Source organism: Neovison vison, chromosome 1 (assembly GCF_020171115.1).
Source record: "Neovison vison isolate M4711 chromosome 1, ASM_NN_V1, whole genome shotgun sequence".
Lineage (NCBI taxonomy): Eukaryota > Metazoa > Chordata > Mammalia > Carnivora > Mustelidae > Neogale > Neogale vison.
The window spans coordinates 173,969,666-173,989,063 of record NC_058091.1 but is presented as its reverse complement, the minus strand read 5'-3'; the positions used below and the strand labels follow the sequence as shown (position 1 = coordinate 173,989,063).

The following is a 19,398-nucleotide window of genomic DNA, read 5'->3' as shown; positions in this document are numbered from 1 at the left end:
AGCATATCAATCTTTTTCCACCTTACGGGGTCTTTTATCTACCTTTCTCTGCCTGGTCTTTGTCCAGCTAGCTTTTTTCAACATTCATGTCTTAGTTCCCAACCACACAGACAGACAGACACACACACACAGAGTCCCTTCCTCTCTCTCTTACATTACTTTCCATCACATTACTATTTATTCTTCTTCATAGCAGGTAACATGATTTGTAAGTAATCTTGGCTATTATCCACTTTCATTAATGCAAGTTAAGTTACAAAACAGAACAATAGCATCCAAGTGTATCTTGCTCTCTGCTCTCACCTCCAATTCTAAATGAAGGGGCTTCTTTATAAATATCTACGGAATAAATGAAGTATTTAACTTCAAAAAACAGCCACCATGACCAAACAAATAAAAAGGTATAGTTCAAGGCTTGTTAGCAAGCATTTTATAGCTCTTTTTGAACTTTACAATTAGCAGAACTCTTCCAACCAGAATTTTTTTTTTTTGTATATTTTTGTCTAACTTCTTAGATCACAGGAGTTTCTTCATGGCTTTCTTCTTGGAGTCTACTCATATAAGCCACCATGAAGTATGACACTGAGAACAAAACATCTATCACAAACTTTTCCCCAACCAAATATAAGTTCTTAAAGTATTAGTAATTATTTACTTTCTCTCACTTTTGCACCTGCACATATACCTTACTTAATGTAGAAAATAATAATATATACTTTATGACCTTAATTTTTACTAAGGCCAAAATGTTTCTGTATGTGCCAGCAAAAAATATTTGGAAAGGTGTTTGAGAGAACATACAAATAAATCTGCTCACATTACAGACAAGAAAATGAGGCCTAAATAAGGCTGATATAACTTCTTAGTGGCAGAGTGGGCTTTAGAATCTTGATCTCTTTTGATTCTTGACCTAAGTGCTGTATGTATGACACCATGAGGACTTCCCTAGTTAAGTATCCTTGCCTAGAATTTTCCTAAAAGGAACTAGGGACAATCAAGTCTGCTTCTACTGGCATCATATAACGGAAAAAAATTGGCTTAGTAAACAAACAAACAAAAATCTCATGATGGCCTGCTCACCTATATAAATATCCACAGTAGGATCACAAGGCTTGTCACGAGACTATTAGCAAGAATAAATTCCAAAAACTTATTTTAAGAAAAATTTTCATTTGTAATACTCTAAATATCTTAGTATTTTAGAAACTGATTTTCCCCCTCAATATTAAATTTTGATAAAATACCAATAGTCACTATATCCCAAAACATTGTGTCAAATTACAAATGTTCACAATTTAGATTTCCTATTCATTAAACAAAAAATTTTAGGTCCATCAACTGGAATGAATGAATATATATATATTTAAACGTGTCTTCATAACTTTGCCTTCCTTTTCCCATACCTAAAATTGTCTACCTACTTTCAGATATTGTATAGCAACTATTTTTAATCAACTACAACTCTCGATTTTCTGAATTAAGTTTGCATTCATCCTGAAGTTCCTCAGAAAATTACTGTTTAATACAAGTACTAAACATCTGCAGAGTTGCAAAATGCATAGTTAGCCCAGAAACACTTAGCGGTACAGAGAGGAAGATACCAATTTACTGCATAATTAACCCTTCATCATTCACAGATTAACCCAGTTCTGAACTACACTTGTTCTGTTGCTGCAGTTGTAATACACTAATACAGCCTGTCATTTGACTTTCTCTTAGTGACAGTACTAAAATATACAAGCTTTCTCTCTCTAGTTTTGGTAAACTTCAAATCAATTGAAATGACAGATCTTATCTGGAATATCTCTCTTTCAGTCCTCACTTTCTTCTCTTAGAGCTATAACTAATGGATGACAATAAGCTACTACATGGGGGAAAAAAAGAGAAATAACCAACTGCAGTCTACACTTCATGAGCTAACTATTATGCCAGGGGTTAGAATAAAGATCTTTGGGTATTTTTGACTCATGAGCTTAAATTTTTACACTTTATTTGGTTGTATAATTAAACATAGGATGGACTAAAGACTCAAACCATATTTGCATTTATGTTCCATTTCTTAATCATTTTCAAGAATCTATAAATGTATTTCCTAAAAAGCCTGCTGTATATAGGAGATTAGCTGGAAAAAAAAAAAAAAACAACTATAGTAAATATCCACAGTGGAGTATCATATAGCTGTAAAAATAAGAAAGAAGCCATCTATGACTCACATGGAGTGATTTCCATGGGATATTATTATGTGAAAAAAAAAGCAAAGTACAGGGGTGCCTGGGTGGCTCAGGGGATTAAAGACTCTGCCTTCAGCTCGGGCCATGATCCCAGGGTCCTAGGATTGAGCCCCGCATCGAGCCCTGCATCTGGCTCTCTGCTCTGTGGGGAGCCTGCTTCCTCCACTCTGCCTGCCTCTCTGCCTACTTGTGATCTCTGACTGTCAAATAAATAAATAAAATCTTAAAAAAAAAAAAAAAGCAAAGTACAGAAGGACATATATGTCATTTTTTGGGTAAGAGTCAAGGAATATGAATCTGTTTGCTACAATTAAAAACAAAGGATCGATAAAACTAGGCAATAATAAAGTTGATTATCTACAAAGGTGGGGAGGATGGAGTAGAAGAGATACAGGAAAAAATGACTTTTGAAAACATATCAACATAATGCATATTCAAAGATAAATCAGTCAGAGTTGGGGAGAGTGTGGTGAAATAAAGGAACTAAGTACATTTCAAATGACTACCTACCCACACCAAAAGAAAGAAGGGCTAAAGGAACCAAGCAACTTTCTGAACACTGATTTTGACCCCATATTTTCAGTCTTGGGCAGTGAAAAGGAAAAAACTAGTCCACCTCCCATGTTTCTCCTTTACTCGCACACTACTACCATATTCACCATACTTTTGTATACAGATGTGGGATCTTTTAATCACACCAAACAATTTGTGACACCCACTAGGTATCTGACAATTGAACTCAATTCTGACACTATCTACCTGAGAATAGTGTCAGATCCCACAGGTGAAGGGCTCAGTCTTAACTGAAACTGTCCTACACTTCAGATGCTCATCTCAAGTAGTGGGACCCTAGATTACCCATTACTTCTGCCCAACCTGGCTACAAAGTCAAAGGTACTCATGACCTCCTCTCCCTTGGATTTGATTTTTCACTAAAACAGCTTACAAAACTCAGGTAAACACTTACTTACATTTACCAGTTAATAAAAGGCCTGATAAGAATAGAGAAAAACGACCAGTTGAAGAGACACACAGGATGAGACCTGGGGAGGTTCGCACGCACGGAGCGTCTGTCCTCATACAGCTGGCGTGCATCACCCACCTGGTACACGGATATGTTCACCAATCTGGGAGCTCCCAACAGCAACATATTGTTGGGATTTCATGGAAGCTTCCTCACACAGCCATGATTAATTATTAACTCCATTCCCAGTGCCTCTCTAGTCTATGGAGAATGGGAGGTAGGGCTCAAAATTCCAAGCTTCTGACCTTGGCTTGATCTGCCTGGTGACCACACCAGGAGCCATCCAGAAGCCTATCCAGATTTTCCTCATTGGAACAAAAGATGCTCCTAGTACCCTTATAAACTACAAGGATTTGTGGTAGGACCCAGTGTCAAGACCCAAATATTAGGGGGCACCTGCCTGGCTTGGTCAGCAGAGCATGTATCTCTTGATTTTGAGGTTCTAAGTTCAAACCCCACACTGGGTACAGAGGTTACTAAAAAAAAAAAAAAAAGAAAAGAAAAGAAAAAAAATCTTAAAAAAAAAAAAGAGCCATTATTATAACAAGGGATGCTCCTAATGTTCTTATCACTTAGAAATTTTGAAGTGTCAGGAATTCTGTGCCAGAAACTGGGGACAGACACCAATACATGTATTGTCTATTATCTCACAGGCAGGGTGGGAAGTACAAACAAATCCTGAATGTTTTTGTAGGTTTTTTTTTTTTTAATTATAGTGGTATGGACAATGCAATTCTGAAACTATTTTGGATATATTACAGAAATGAGCAAATAAGCCAAGGATCTCACTGTGTAAGGAAAAGGAACAAAAATATAAAAGAGGAAAGATACAAGAGTCAAGCAAGGTTGTTATGGAAGTGGAAATACTGGTATAAAATCATGTTTTCCAAAATACACATATTTCCATGTACACATGTAAATACATGTTTGTATATGTGTATGTATGTGCATACTAGCTTGCTATATGCATATACACGTGTATATGCGCTAGTTCTATACTATTAAAAGGCCAAGACGCAGATATCCCAAAAGCAATGAGATCACTTAGTACCCTGATCTTGGCCTCTAATAGCATTCTCTACTAAAAGAAACCAGGGCTCCCTGAAGAAATGGCTCAGTACAGCACTATAGCAGGGTAGTACAATAGGGGCATAGAACACTCTGTTATATCAGAAAGAAGGTGCGAAAAACAGGCAAGAATCATTATCAGTGTATAGTCAATGTAGGGGAAAATGATGATGAGGCTGATGATATTTGCAGGGTCTTCAAAGTCTTTCTCACATACTGCTTATTAGTTGCAAAGAGAAAAAAAATCTGTTATGGAGAAATTAGGCAATACCTTTAGTGGTCATTAAAATTAACATTCCAAGTGACAGATATCAGGAACCTCCAACTGGGATACCTAGAGGACACAACATCATCTAGGCAGAATTTTGGCCAAGAAGTCATAAGCTCAATCTAATCAGGAGGAAACATTAGACAAATGTGAAATGAGAAAAGGTTTGTTTTTTAAAAGTGGGAGGGAAGTACTAAAGTCTTCAAATGCCACTGTTGAAGCGATAAAGAACAAGAGAAATGATGCTAAAGAGACGCGATAACTAAATGTGATATCATAGTCTGAATCTTGTACTGGAAGGGGTAAAAATGTTATAGAGAACACTGTCATATCAAGTAACAGAACCCAAACATGGGTAATACATTAGCGAAAAGTTTATCAATGTAAATTTATGAAATAGATAAGTATACTGTGATTATGTAACTGAATATTCCTCTTATTAGGAAATAAGACTGAAGTATTTAAGGGTGAAGAATTATAACATACATAACATCCTCAAAGTATTCAGAAAAAAAATTATATAGGCACACACAGATCTGGGGAGCACAAATGATAAAGAAAATGGGAGTACATTATTGGCAATAGCCAAATCTAAGTAAGGAGAGCATGGGTGTTCCTTGTATGATTTTTATTTTTTTTATTTTATTTTAAGATTTTATTTATATACGTGAGAGAGAGAAAGAGAGAGAGAGAGAGGGAACATGAGAGGTGAGAAGGTCAGAGGGAGAAGCAGACTCCCTGTTGAGCAGAAAGCCCAATGCAGGACTCAATCCTGGCACTCCAGGATCATGACCTGAGCCGAAGGAAGTCGCTTAACCAACTGAGCCACCCAGGTGCTTGTACTATTTTTATTTTATAACTTTTTCTAGGCATGAAATTACCCTAAATAGTTATTTTCTATGTAGTAATAAAAACATATAAAACCTAAGTAATTGTTTTCAAAAAGTTAAAACAAAAACTGCTACCACTTCTTTTTTTGCTTTCTTTTATCTTTACTCACGTATAGTCTTCTGGGCCTATTTTCTTCTCTTTGGCAATATACTGCAAGGCCAATACCAAGTGCTTTTCACCATAACCCATTTAATCCCTACAACAAATTCTGTGTAGTACTATATACAATAATCACCCCATTTTACTGCTAAGAAATCTTAAGCTTAGACAGACTGAGTAATTGGCTCAAGTCTCAGAGCCAGCTGGAGGCACAACTAAGACTGAAATCAAGTTAAAACTAGTGGGAAAGGACATACTCTTACTTACTCTTTATGCTATCACTCAATGCCCTATAAACAAACACTGGTATGAATTTAATAATTTTCTCTAATCTCTTCTCATAATTAAGAATATCTTAAAAAAAAAAGAATATCTTATCTGGACCATAAAGCAACCAGAACTCCCATAACTGTGACAAGAATGTAAATTAATATGGTACAACTACTTTGGAAAGCTAAACACATGCCTACACAATAACCAGCAATTCGACTTCTAAGTTTATACCCAACAGAAATGTGTCCATATATACACTAAAACACATGAACAGGAACATTCATAACTATTCATCAACACCCCAAAGTAGAACAAATCCAAACATCAACCAACAATGGAATACACAAATGAACTGCAGTATACTCATACAATGGAATACTATAAACCAATGGTTCTCAAATTCTTTGGTGTCGGGAATTCTTTGCACTGTTAAGAAAATATTAAGGTTAACCATCCTCCCATCCCCTTCCTTAAGGGCTTTAGTTTTTGTGTATTATCACTATCAATACTCTCTCTCTCAGAAATTAAAACGGAGAAAATATAATACACCAACTAATTCAGTAATGAAAACCTCCCAACAAATAAAAGCCTAGGATCAGATGGTTTCACCAGCGAGGTCTACCAGACATTTTAAGAGAATTAAGGCCAATCCTTTCCAAAAAACTGAAGAGGGAATACTTTCAAACTCATTCTGCAAGGCCAGCATTATGTTGTTACAAACCTAGACAAGGGCACTATAGGAAAAGAAAATTACATTGCAATAACCCTGACTGACATAAATGTAAAAATCCTTAACAATTTCAATTCCAAAAGGACAATTTCAAAAACATTAAAAAGATTATACATCATAATCAAGTGAGATTCATCCCTGAGATTCAAGTACAGTTTAATAAAGGCCATATATGCCATGCCCACAATATGAACACCATATTCAATGGTGAAAAGCTGAAAGGTTTTCTCTAAGATCAGGAGAAAGGCAAGGATGTCTACTCTCATTACTTCTATTCAAAACAGTACTGAAAAGTCCTGGCCAGAGCATTCAGGCATGTAAATAAATAAATAAATAAATAAATATGGCATCCAAATTGGAAAGAAACACAAAAAACTTTCTGTTTACATTTAATAAGATATACTGAAAACCCTAAAGACTCTACCAAAAAATAAGAAATTAGAACAAATGAATTCCATGAAGTCATAGGATACAAAATCAATACAGAAAAATCCGTTGCATTTCTACATGGTAACAATGAATCTTTCAAAAAAGAAATTAAGAAAACAACTTACATCAAAAAGTAAAATACTTAACATAAATTTTAAAAAGGTGAAAGATCTTGTGCACCGAAAACTATAAGACACTGATTCAAGAAATTGAAGATGACACAGATAAATGGGAAAATATCTTATGTTCCTAGATTGGAAGACTACTGTTAAAATGTTCATACTACCCAAAGCAATATACAGATTCAATGCAATCCCTATCAAAATTCTAATAGTATTTTTCACAGGCCAAAAAACATTCTAAAATTCATATGTAACCACAAGAGACACCAAATAGCCAAAGCAATCTTGAGTAAGAACTAAGCCTGACACTCATATGTGGAACATAAGGAATAGTCTGGAGGACCAAGGGGAAGAGAGGGAAAACTGAATGGGATATCAGAGAGGGAGAAAAACCATGAAAGACTCTGGACTCCAGGAAACAAACAGGGTTAGAGAAGGGAGGGTCGGATGGAGGGATGGCGTGACTGGGTGATGGGTATTAAGAAGAGCACGTGTGGTGATGAGCACTGGGTGTTATACACAACTGATGAATCATCGAGCACTACATCAAAAACTAATGATATATTTTATGTCAGCTAATTGTACAAAAAAGAAATAAATAAAATTTTTTAAAAAGAACTAAGCTTGAGCCACTGAGCTCAAGCACCATACTTTCTGATTTCAAACTATATTACAAAGCTATAGTAATCAAAACACTATGATACTAGCATAAAAACAGGCACCATGAACAAAAAAGGAAGAGAATCATGAGCTCAGACACAAACCCACGCACATATGGTCAACTAAATCTTCAGCAAAGGCACCAAGAATACATAATGGAGAAAGGACAGTCTCTTCAATAAACGGTGTTGAAAAACTGCACATCCAATTGCAAAAGAATAAACTGGACACTTATCTCACATTATACACATAAATCAACTCAAAATGGATCACAGACTTACATGTAAGACTGAACCATAAAACTCCTAGAAGAAAACACAGAGAAAAAGCTCCTTGATATTGGTCTTAGTCATGACTTTTCTGATATGACATGAAAAGCACAAACAGCAAAACCAGTAATAAACATGTAGGACCACATCAAACTAAAAAGCTTCTGCAAAGCAAAAGAAAATAAAGTGCAGAGTCAACCTACAGAATGGGAGAAAATTTTTCAAACCATCTCTGATAAAGAATTAATATGCAAAGTATATAAGGAACTCATTCAACTCAATAGCAAAAGAACAATCTGATTTTTAAAAAGGTAAAGAAGTTGAATAGATATTTTTCAAAAAAAGATATACAAGTGGCTAGTAGGTACATGAAAATAAGTTCTTCATCACTAATCCTTAGGGAAATCATATCAAAACCACAGAGAGACATCACCAAATGGCTATTGTCAAAAAGATAAGAGATAACGTGTTGGTGAAGACACAGACCAAAGGAAATTCTTACGTACTCTCGCTGGGAGTGTAAACTGTTACAGATGCTATGGAAAACAGTAAGAAGGTTCCTAAAAAATTAAAAATAGAACTACCAGATGATTCAGCAGTCCAACTTCTGGGTATATACCCAAAGACAATAAAATGACTATCTCAATTAAATACCTGCACTCCCATATTCACTGCAGTGTTTACGCACAACAGCCACAACATGGAAACAACCTAAGTGTCTAACTACAGATGGGTGGATAAAGAAAATAGGGTATATATATACAATGGAACAGTATTCAGCCATAAAAAGAAGAAAACCCTGACATTGGTGACACCCATGACAGCATAATGCTAAGTGAAATAAGTCAAAGAGAGAAAGACAAATATATGTATTTCACTTATGCACAGAATCTAAAAACATTATACTGATAGAGAAAAGAATGGTGGTTGCCAGGGGTTGTGGGGTGGTGAAATGTGAGACTTTGGTCGAAGGGTACAAACTTTCAGTCGTAAGATAAATAAGTTCCAGGGATCTAATGTGCAGCATGGTAACCGTAGTTAACAATATTGTCCTATACTTGAAAGTTGCTCTAAGAGTAAAGCTTTAATGTTCTCACCATAACAACAACAAAATAGTAAAGATGCAAAGTAAAGGGTATGTCAACTAGCCTGTGATAAACATTTTGTAACATATGCATGTAGCAAATCATCACAGTGTAGACCTTAAATTTAAACAATGATATAAGGCAATTATATCTCAATAAAGCAGTGGTGGCGGGGGAGACATAAATCTATACAGATAATCTAATCTGGGTATCACTCAAGAATCACTTAAATAGACACATCTTCTTATGCACAGTTCTAGAAGACTATTAAAATTAATTCAGTCTTCTCTGTAGCTTATACAACATGATGAGGTAAAAAGCATGGAAGTATACCAAGCCCTCTCCCTGCAAAAACAAACAGGGAAAACAGCTTTAAAGTGAGCTAAGGATGTACCACTTTATTCTTTAAACAATCCATCAACCTGGTTTAAATAAAACCCTAAGAAGTAATACAATACATGGTATTTCTAAGACCAAATTTAAAACTAGTTTGACAGATTTTTCTAAAATAAATTCTCAAAATTTCCCTCCAAGGTGTCGTGACTATATTGTATGACATTATCAAAACCATAAGAATAGCACTGATTTATCAAATAAAGTGCCATGCTATTTGGTTTCCAAAATTAATGTGCATATACTGATAATTGATACATTAGCTACTTCTGTCAAGAGATCTGTAATGAGGACAATCTATTACTAATCAAGTGAAAATTCTTTTGTTGGGTACCTATAATATTAGGTTTACTAATTTTGAGACTAAACAAGATGCCCAGGAAGAACTGAATTCAACGTGCTATCAAGCATATAATCACAATTTCTTACTTAAAATTGTGACAGAAAACCTTCTCAAATGTCTAAATTTCAAAAATTATTCAAGGCTGTAACAGCTGGTATTCAAACTTGGAAGTATTGTGACTTCTGTAAAATACTTGGATTTCTTGTTTTCACTGTTCTGTTTTTACCAACCATACCAGGTAAATATCCTAAGGAATTTCTTCCTGGTATATGTCATGGTTAAATGACTTGAATAGTAAAATACTGTAATTAACATTTTTTCTCATTTTTAAACATATAATGTTGAAGTTTAATTTTGCTTCAATAATCTTAAAGGTACTTTAATACTACTTAAAACTCAGTATTTTAAAATAGGCCAGTTTTTTTTAATTTTTTTTAATTTATTTTCAGCATAACAGTATTCATTATTTTTGCACCACACCCAGTGCTCCATGCAATGTGCCCTCTATAATACCCACCACCTGGTACCCTGACCTCCCACCCCCCCCCGCCACTTCAAAACCCTCAGATTGTTTTTTAGAGTCCATGTCTCTTAGGGTTCACCTCCCCTTCCAATTTCCCCCAACTTCCTTCTCCTCTCTATCTCCCCATGTCCTCCATGCTATTTGTTATGCTCCACAAATAAGTGAAACCATATGATAACTGACTCTCTCTGCTTGACTTATTTCACTCAGCATAATCTCTTCCAGTCCCGTCCATGTTGCTACAAAAGTTGGGTATTCATCTTTTCTGATGGAGGCATAATACTCCATAGTGTATATGGACCACATCTTCCTTATCCATTCATCTGTTGAAGGGCATCTTGGTTCTTTCCACAGTTTGGCGACCGTGGCCATTGCTGCTATAAACATTGGGGGTACAGATGGCCCTTCTTTTCACTACATCTGTATCTTTGGGGTAAATACCCAGTAGTGCAATTGCAGGGTCATAGGGAAGTTCTATAAAATAGGCCAGTTTTTAAGAAGAAGTCTGATGTACTTGTGATGGCATATGAGAACCACAAAAATCTCTTTCCAGATGTAAATAGTATCTTCCCTTTCCATATTCTCTCCCCTTACAAAGACCTGTAAGTCCCCTCCAAAAAAAACCCCACACAACAACAACAACAACAACAAAAACCCTTTCTATCCTCCCACTTATAAAGGTTTCCCTAGAGTGAACAAAACAAAAAGCTAAACTAAAAGATGCTTACCATGATAGACATAGGAAGAAGAATGCTAATTTAGCCTCTATTTCTCTACCAACCAGATAGCTGCATCAGTCTTTTGACCTCTAACTGTGGTCCCCTGACAGTGAATATGGGGTTTTCTAACACAAAAGGAAGCCTGGAGCTCTAACATGTTTGTTTTCTCTCCTATAGCAAAGATGTTTAAATTACAAACTAGAGACAGGAAGTCCTAAATATTAACACAGTCTGTCTCTTATAAATTACCTCCCTTTCAATTTCATTTGAAACAGTTTCCACACTAACCATAAACAATGAAATGAGAAGAAAAAAATCTATTGTATATTAAAGCACATGTCATCAGTATGCACAGCAATACTAGAAAATCTAGATTCAAACTAAAGGTGCCTCTTTTTAACTATTTGCCTTTCATAAACAAAATATTTTTTATTCTAAAAACAAAAGTTGTCAACAGATCAGGACCAGTTTGCTCACACATTTTCACTCTAATAAATAGCAGGAAATTAACAAGGAAAAAAGACTGAAGGAAGCATTCAGGTAAAGAAAGAAAAAAATAAAGAATTTTTGCTTAGCGTGCAGGAAAACCATTGCTAAGAAGTGACTGAACAAAGTCTAAAGGAACTTCAATAGAATCATTTTAGTTGGACTCAAATCTAAATTATTAAAGCTATTCTAAAACACAGACGTTTAATTATATTGCAACAAGACTTCTTTAAGTACTATTCATCAATTCAACCAATATTTATGTGCCAAGCATTAGTATGAGTAAAACTTTAATTTTATAGGGGCGCCTGGGTGGCTCAGTGGGTTAAGCCTCTGCCTTCGACTCAGGTCATGATCTTAGGGTCCTGGGATCAAGCCCCACATCGGGCTCTCTGCTCGGCAGGGAGCCTGCTTCCTCCTCTCTCTATGCCTGCCTCTCTGCCTACCTGTGATCTCTCTCTCTCTGTCAAATAAATAAATAAAATATATTTTTAAAAAACTTTAATTTTATAATAATTGACATTTTTGAGGGTTTTACATATACTAACAATGAACAGAACTTAACACTTTTTCATGTAATAACCCTATGAATAGGTACTACTCTGGCCCCATTTTACAGATGAGGAAAAAAAGGAATTTAAAAGAACTTGCAGACAGATGTACACCTAAACACAGGGACGAGACTGGAAATCAAACCCAAATAATAACTCTACTAATAGGAGCCACCAATACCTTAATCACTGTTCTAGATGGTCATAATGAAACCATAGGAGACACAAGGCAATACTGGTTAATAATATAATGAAAGTACAAATGAAGTGGTTTGACAGCATAAGACACATGGTCACTGCCTACTAGAAGTTCTTAGACTAAGAAGGAAGTCAAAATACTCCATGTCAGTTTTAGCAGTAAGATGTTAGCTAATACTTAGACAAACAAATTATATCAGTAAGTACATATTTTAAAACCTAGAATCCATGAGAGCTGGCATTCAATTTCATTTCAATTTAAAACCTGTCAGACTTCCTTTGAGAAACAGGATCTCATTTCTTGCAATCTTTCAAAACAAGAACAGGTAAGTTATCAGCAAATATGAGAAGGGAGGAATTACAAACACAGGATGTCTTCACAAAAGGCATGAAGTGCAAGAGAAATAAAATCATTCTTCAAAGGGGCCTCCAAATGGAAGATCTCATGTCTCTCCCTCAAGTCAAACTGAAATTTTGAGATTTTTTTAAGTCTGTACATACGATTAATGTCTGCTATCTTCTATCAAAGAAGTCAAAATCAGAAGCATTTAAAAACAATTCAAGGAGTCGGGTGCCTGGGTGGCTCAGTGGGTTAAGCCTTTGCCTTCAGTTCAGGTCATGATCTCAGGGTCCTGAGACCGAGCCTCGCATCGGGCTCTTTGCTCAGGGGGGAGTCTGCTTCCTCCTCTCTGCCTACCTCTCTGCCTACTTGTGATCTCTGTTTGTCAAGTGAATAAATAAAATCTTAAAAAAAAAAAATTGAAGGAGTCAAAAATAAACAGATCTGCTTTTTAACATGAAAAACAAGCAATTTCAAAAGAGATAAATTAAAGATGTATATATATGGTATAGAGGAAACTGAAGGCAAGAAACTTAGTTTGTAATAGAACAAGCAACATAATGTTAAAGGGTCAAGGATGGATTGGGTACAAAGGAAGTAGATGATTGTTAATCCCTAAACTACAACCCAAATTACAGAGAACTAGGGTATCTTTATACTAAACAAATGAAAAATTAATTTTTATCCAATTTACTAGAATCCTTCTGGAGACGTGGGAGAAATCTGCAGTAGGCTTGGTAGGAGATGATTAAACTCTGGTCTATGGAGGGCACCTGAGGAGGGCAATCAGTTAAGGGTCCAACTCTTGGATTTGGTTCCAGGATGGCTCTCAAGGTGGAGAGATGGAGCCCCTGTTCCCTAACCCCTATCCTACTGAGGTCATGCTCAGGCTCAGGGCCCACTGAGTTTGCTTAAGACTCTCACTCCTTCTCCTTCTGCCCCTACCCCCACTACATGCGGGTCGCAGGTGCTCTCTCCCTTGCTTGCTCGTTTTCTCTAAGATAGGTAAATAAAACTTTAAAAAAAATCTGGTCTATGGAAATAGATTTTAAAAATAAGGTCACAGAAGAAGCTATATGATGGTGTATAATAACCACATAGAAGCTCTGGTTTATTAGCTCACCTCTTCTTTAAAATAACACCAAGTTTTTATAAACACTTAGAGGGGTCATCTAGATGTATACCTAGGCCAGTATATTGTACGTACTTTAAAGTTCACACTATGGCATAGATACCAAAAGCTTTCTAAGGAAAAGTTGCTAGAATTTGCATTGGAGAAAGCACTCATACAACTTTAGGAGATGCTACCATCCTATAATCTCCCACTAGAGAACCCCCTTAGGATGCTGCTTATTTCTTCCATCTTAATACCAAGAGCAGAGAGCAATGTCCAGCTATAGGGAGACTAGAGTAGCTCACTAAGACCCTCAGAGTTCACTCTTCCCTGAGCATTCAGGCTAGATTAACATTTAGCATCAGAATCTCAAAATTGCTACTGTCAAATGCAAGCTAAGGTATGTATGAATCTCTCCATAGAGAGGTACATACTCTCTCTGAGAATGAGTACTTTAGTTGTCACAGATCTAAAAGCACAATTTAGATATGAAATTCCTATACCATGTTAAATTATCACTATTATTTAATCTAAAATTTATTTTGACTGACAAAGACCACAAAATAATTCATAAGTAAAACAGAAGAAACCCTAGGGGATCTGTTAGGCTGTTTACTTAGTTTCACTTGCTTATGTAAAATTTTTACTTTTATCCTTAACGAAGAGATAACACAAGTTATGGCAAATATCCTCAGTATTATAAATATGTTTAGACAATGGATATCATATGCAGTACTTACTGACAGTGTAAAATTATTATAAAAACTATAGTTAAAGCAGAAAACGCCACCGCACTGTTAAGTAGCTAGAAGTTTGAGGCCTTCCTCCTTCTAGTATCTGAGAAGACCAGTGAAAAACTAGTCACGTTCAGTAAATCTTAACCTGGAACTACCACTACACACCAGGGAAGTTTTATGGAAAAACAGTAATGCAACTTTTAGTAATTAATGTGAGCAATCTAAAATAAACAAAAGTTTCCCAGGATTTCTAAACTGTTACATATGGAATCCAAAGGATGACAGGAGAGAATTACTTATGAAAAATCTCTTCTTCTTTCCAAAGTTACTCCTTGGTGAATATGAAGAAAACTACATGAAAACAATGTTTTTCACTGGATTACTCAGCGCTAGATGTTGGTAGCAAACAATTAATTGTTATAAGACACCCACTTTTTTTTTAATTACAAAGATACTTGATCTTAAATTAGTCTAAAGAAATTAAACCAATCTCAACTATTTCTACATTTGACAATTTAAGCCTCTGGAGCAGGATACCGAAACGCCCTCATACACATTACAACAACGATTTCTGGATAAACGATTTTGATAAACCACCCCAGTCCAAGGACGTCAGACTAGAAACTTTAAAAATCCTACAAAACATTCTAACTTCCGACCCAGTGCCTCGATGACGGACATGTTTCTCCCTCCTTCGCTCTCAGAAGCCAGGTCCGCCTGGTCCTAGGGGCGGGGACCTTCGTGGGAGACCAGGGGACCCCAGTGCGGGCGACCAGGCATTCCCGGCCTCAGCCCCGTGAGTCTGGGCCGATCCCGGCTGACTCAGGGGCGCGGACCCGCCACGGGAGCCTCCCTCACTCACCGTGAAGCGCTGGTCGCCGACGCTGCCCACGGAGAAGCAGTGGTCGCCAGGGTTCACAGCCCCGGTCAGCACCTGGTGCAGGTTCATGTCTGCGCCCTAGTCCCACAACGGACGCCGCGTCCGGCTCATGCCCAGGGTCAGCTGCCGCTTCCCTCCTCCTTCCCTCAGGGGCGGCGGCCGCTCTTGGGCTGCGACGGCGGCAGCGACAGGCGCCAGGAGCCAGAGCCGCTCAGCTGGGGCCCGCAGTTCATCCCGAGCCCTGGCGGGCAAGGCCCGGAGGGGGCGGGCCGCCGGGAGGGCGCAGCGCGGCGCTCGTCCGCGCACCTGTCACAGCCCGCGCGGGCCCAGGTGAAGCTCCGGGACGACTCACGGGCCGAGACTCCAGGCCGACTGCCCGGAGGAGGGCCGCGCAATCCACACAGTTCTTCTCTGCTCGGGGTAGCTGGCCCAGACCGAGCCCCAGGGGCGCAGACAGCACGCGCTCGCCTTCCCCGCCTGACCTGTCCCTTCCCGGCTCCGGTGCCCGCCACCCCCACTGGCCTTTGCCGCTTACTACGCGTCGCTAAGTCCCTTCAGCCGAAATATCGCGAGACTTCCCGCGGCGAAGAGGGGTACTGCGGTAAAAGCCTCACTTTTTTTTAACTACGGTTTACTGATCCGCCAGTGGATAAGAAAACGCCTCGTCTAGTCAGATGCTGGCCAATCAAGAGCTCCAGTCCATCTAGGGCCCCGCCCACCACTGAGGACAGGCCAATCGCTTGGAGGCGGATGACTGAGTCTGTCGGTTTGAGTGCGGAACAGAAGGACACAGGCAGAAACACAGTGAGCCTAGAATGAGGTAAGAGTAGTCGAATTATGCTTTAGGATGGGGCTTAATCCGTCGGGTCAGAAAGCGTGAATGGAAGAAAGGCGTTATAAGTGGAGATGCAGTGTCCTCCGTCCTGGTAGAGACTACAAGTCCCAGCAAGCACCGCTCCCCCTCCCCCTGCCCCCGGCGTCCCTTGGGGACTCCCAAGTAGATGTGACCCCTTCTGGCGTCTCTGTCCCGGCCTAATAGTTTCTCCAGCCTTCCGCGCCTTTCCAACTCGCTAAGCAGGGTGATTTTGAGAGACTTAAATACTCGACAAGTGTTAAAATCAAGTGTTTTCACCTAAATTTTCCTGAACTTGGCTTTGAAGAACCGCTGACTATAATTACTGCACCAACCCAAGTTGAGCGTTTGTTTCTGGAAAAATCCCTAAGGATTCCAAAAGATTAGTGTCACAGTTACAACTGCTGGATACTCTCAGTGTATTTTGACCCAAGTCTTGTGTTATTGTTGATAAAATATCTGTTTATATTTTTCCTTCCATATATTTAAGCCTCTGAAGTACGGACTGTCCTCTTCGACTGGGATCCCCAGTGTCTGGCGCAGTGTCTGTCCCAGCATAGGTGTTGGGTAAATGTGAAACGGATGAATATGAACAGGAGCTCTCCACCTAAAAAGAGTAGTTTGTTAAAAATTGCCAAATTGATTTTTATATACTTTTGTCGTGGTTAAAAAAAATTTTAAAAACCTTCACTCAGATACTTGGATGGGAGTATTAATTTTATCCCTTTATGCTTTGCGAAGAAATATTTTTGCAATGTGCATTTTATTTTGCAGTAAAAAGCCACTTCAGGGGCGCCTGGGTGGCTCAGTGCGTTGAGCCTCTGCCTTCGGCTAGGGTCATGATCTCAGGGTCCTGGGATCGAGCCCCACATCAGGCTCTCTCCTCCGCGGGGAGCCTGCTTCCCCCTCTCTCTTCTGCCTGCCTCTCGACCTACTTGTGATCTCTCTGTCATATAAATAAATAAAATCTTTAAAAAGTTACTTAAAAAACAAGCTTGAGAGTCATCTCCCTCTTTTAATTTGAACGATGTCAATAGAATCCCATTATTTATCCCAGTCTCTTTATAAAAATAAGGGACTTAAAACTTAATTTGTCTTTTAAAAAACTTTTATTGAGACCTAATGTACATACAACTTAATTTCTGTTTTAATTATAATTCAAATCTTATTCAGAGATTTTATATTTTAGATTCTAACTGAAGTTTTTTTGTGTGTGCCCTACATAAATTGTATCTGGCCAAACGTGTTTACTCATTCTATCCTGCCCAGTTTTTAGTTTTCAAGGGCATGCAGTATAGCACAATTAAAGAAACTGAGTGACCTAGTAGTTCGGAAATCTGAGATCTACTCCTGATCTTACATTAGCTGTGTGACCTTGGAAAGGTTTTGCTAACTTTAAGACTGATTTTCCTCATCTGTAAAATCAGCAAGTTTAACCTATCAACAACATTTTGCTTGGCATTTTCATTCCTGCTGAAAACTGAGTACATCTGTTAGTTTTTATTAAATTCCTTCAGCCTTGAGTTAGACTACCTGAGTTTGAATCCTAGCCTTACCACTCAGACAGGTTATTTAATCTCTCTGTGCTTTACTTTCCTTATCTATAAACAAGAGATAATAGCAGACTTTCTTCATATAATCACTAGAAGGATTAAATAAGAACAGTGTTTGGCACATAGAGTTCAATAGATGTTAGTTGTTAATATTATCATCACTATTACTAAATAAACCTAACCTTTTAATGTATGGTTACTCTTTCTAATGTTTTCCAGTTGGTGTCATACCCTAGTCCAAATCAAACTTTCCAGGGATGCTTTAGACTGTGACAGATGTTCTGAGGACATTCTAGTCTATCTAAAACTGTGGTACTACAGTTCCTAATGAAAAGCAAGGGTATTCTTTTGCTTCTCATTCATCAGAAATACTCCTACTACTTTATTGAATTGCCCATTAAACAACTTGTATTTGATATATAGCAGATAAACTGCTTCACTGAAATAACTAAATGCTAGTAATTTATCTTTTTCCTTCCTCTGCAACTCCTGCCTACTGTCAGGTTTTATACAGGCCCAAGCTAAGAATGTTTTTTACATTTTTAAATGGTTGAAAATATCAAGAGAAGAACACTTCATGATAAGTGAAAATCACATAAAGTTCACATGCCCATAAATAAAATTATATTGGAATACAGCCATGCATAATCATTTAGGTATTATCTATGGCTGCTTTCATACTACAGATGCAGAGTTGAATACAATTAACCATTGAACAAGGCAGGAGAAGTTCTAGTCTCAAAGGGGAAGAGAGACTTTAATTAGACTTAATAAGTGGTGACAGTGTAAAGAACAGCAAACAGACTAACCTCGGAGACCCTGGGGCGAAAAAAGGATCATGTAGGAAGCCCACTCAGACTGAGAATTATTCATGCCTGTCCTTCACTCTCTGATCTCCTGAAATCCTCGTCATTATCTCCCTCCCTGCCACCCTCATCCTAAACTCATTAATATAAATTCCTATCCTCTGAGTCCCTGTGCCATGGGAGCCACCAATAGGGGCTTCAGTTCCCTCTGCCAACATTCAGTAGATGAAGGAGACTGGAAGTAAATAGAGATCCTCATCCTGTAACAAAGGCTGAATCAGGGGGACTCTGTTGCTGGAATTTCACACAAGCATTTGGAACTTCCTGTTTCATAAAAACAAGATGAGGGTGTCTGTGCTTCTAAGACACTGACTGCCCCAGGAACTCGTCTGGACTGGCAACAGCAACCTTGCTATAGCAAAATCTATCATGGAGATTACAGGTTAAATAGAAATTCAAGCAACAAAGTAGGACCCCAGCCATCCTTTATGTATTGTTACTATAGAAACATTAATTCTAATGCCTCTGAATTTTGGAGATTGCCATTAAATAAATACTCTTGGCTCACTCTCACTTGCTGAGCTGAAGGGTTCCCACCCATAAGCACTTAAAGGGCAGTTATTTATAAAAGCTACTATTCATTAAACACTGAGTCTACACTATAATAGGTATTTTATTTATTTCATTTAAATCTCAACAAACACTATATTACAAATGAAGAAACCTAAACTAAAAAAGAGACTCAATATTCTC

The 19,398-nt window shown here is 37.8% G+C and overlaps 1 protein-coding gene across 4 annotated transcripts in view; it reads right to left on the bottom strand.

Moving 5' to 3' along the window:
* DMXL1 (Dmx like 1) overlaps nucleotides 1–15,518 on the bottom strand; it is a 124,780-nt gene extending 109,262 nt beyond the window's left edge. For all 4 annotated transcript variants that reach the window (XM_044263371.1, XM_044263381.1, XM_044263391.1 and 1 more), the window contains exon 1: nucleotides 15,416–15,518. In XM_044263371.1, the coding sequence (XP_044119306.1) occupies nucleotides 15,416–15,502 (87 nt within the window). In that variant the 5' untranslated portion in view covers nucleotides 15,503–15,518. The remainder of the gene's footprint in view (nucleotides 1–15,415) is intronic.
* Nucleotides 15,519–19,398: the final 3,880 nt, after the last annotated feature.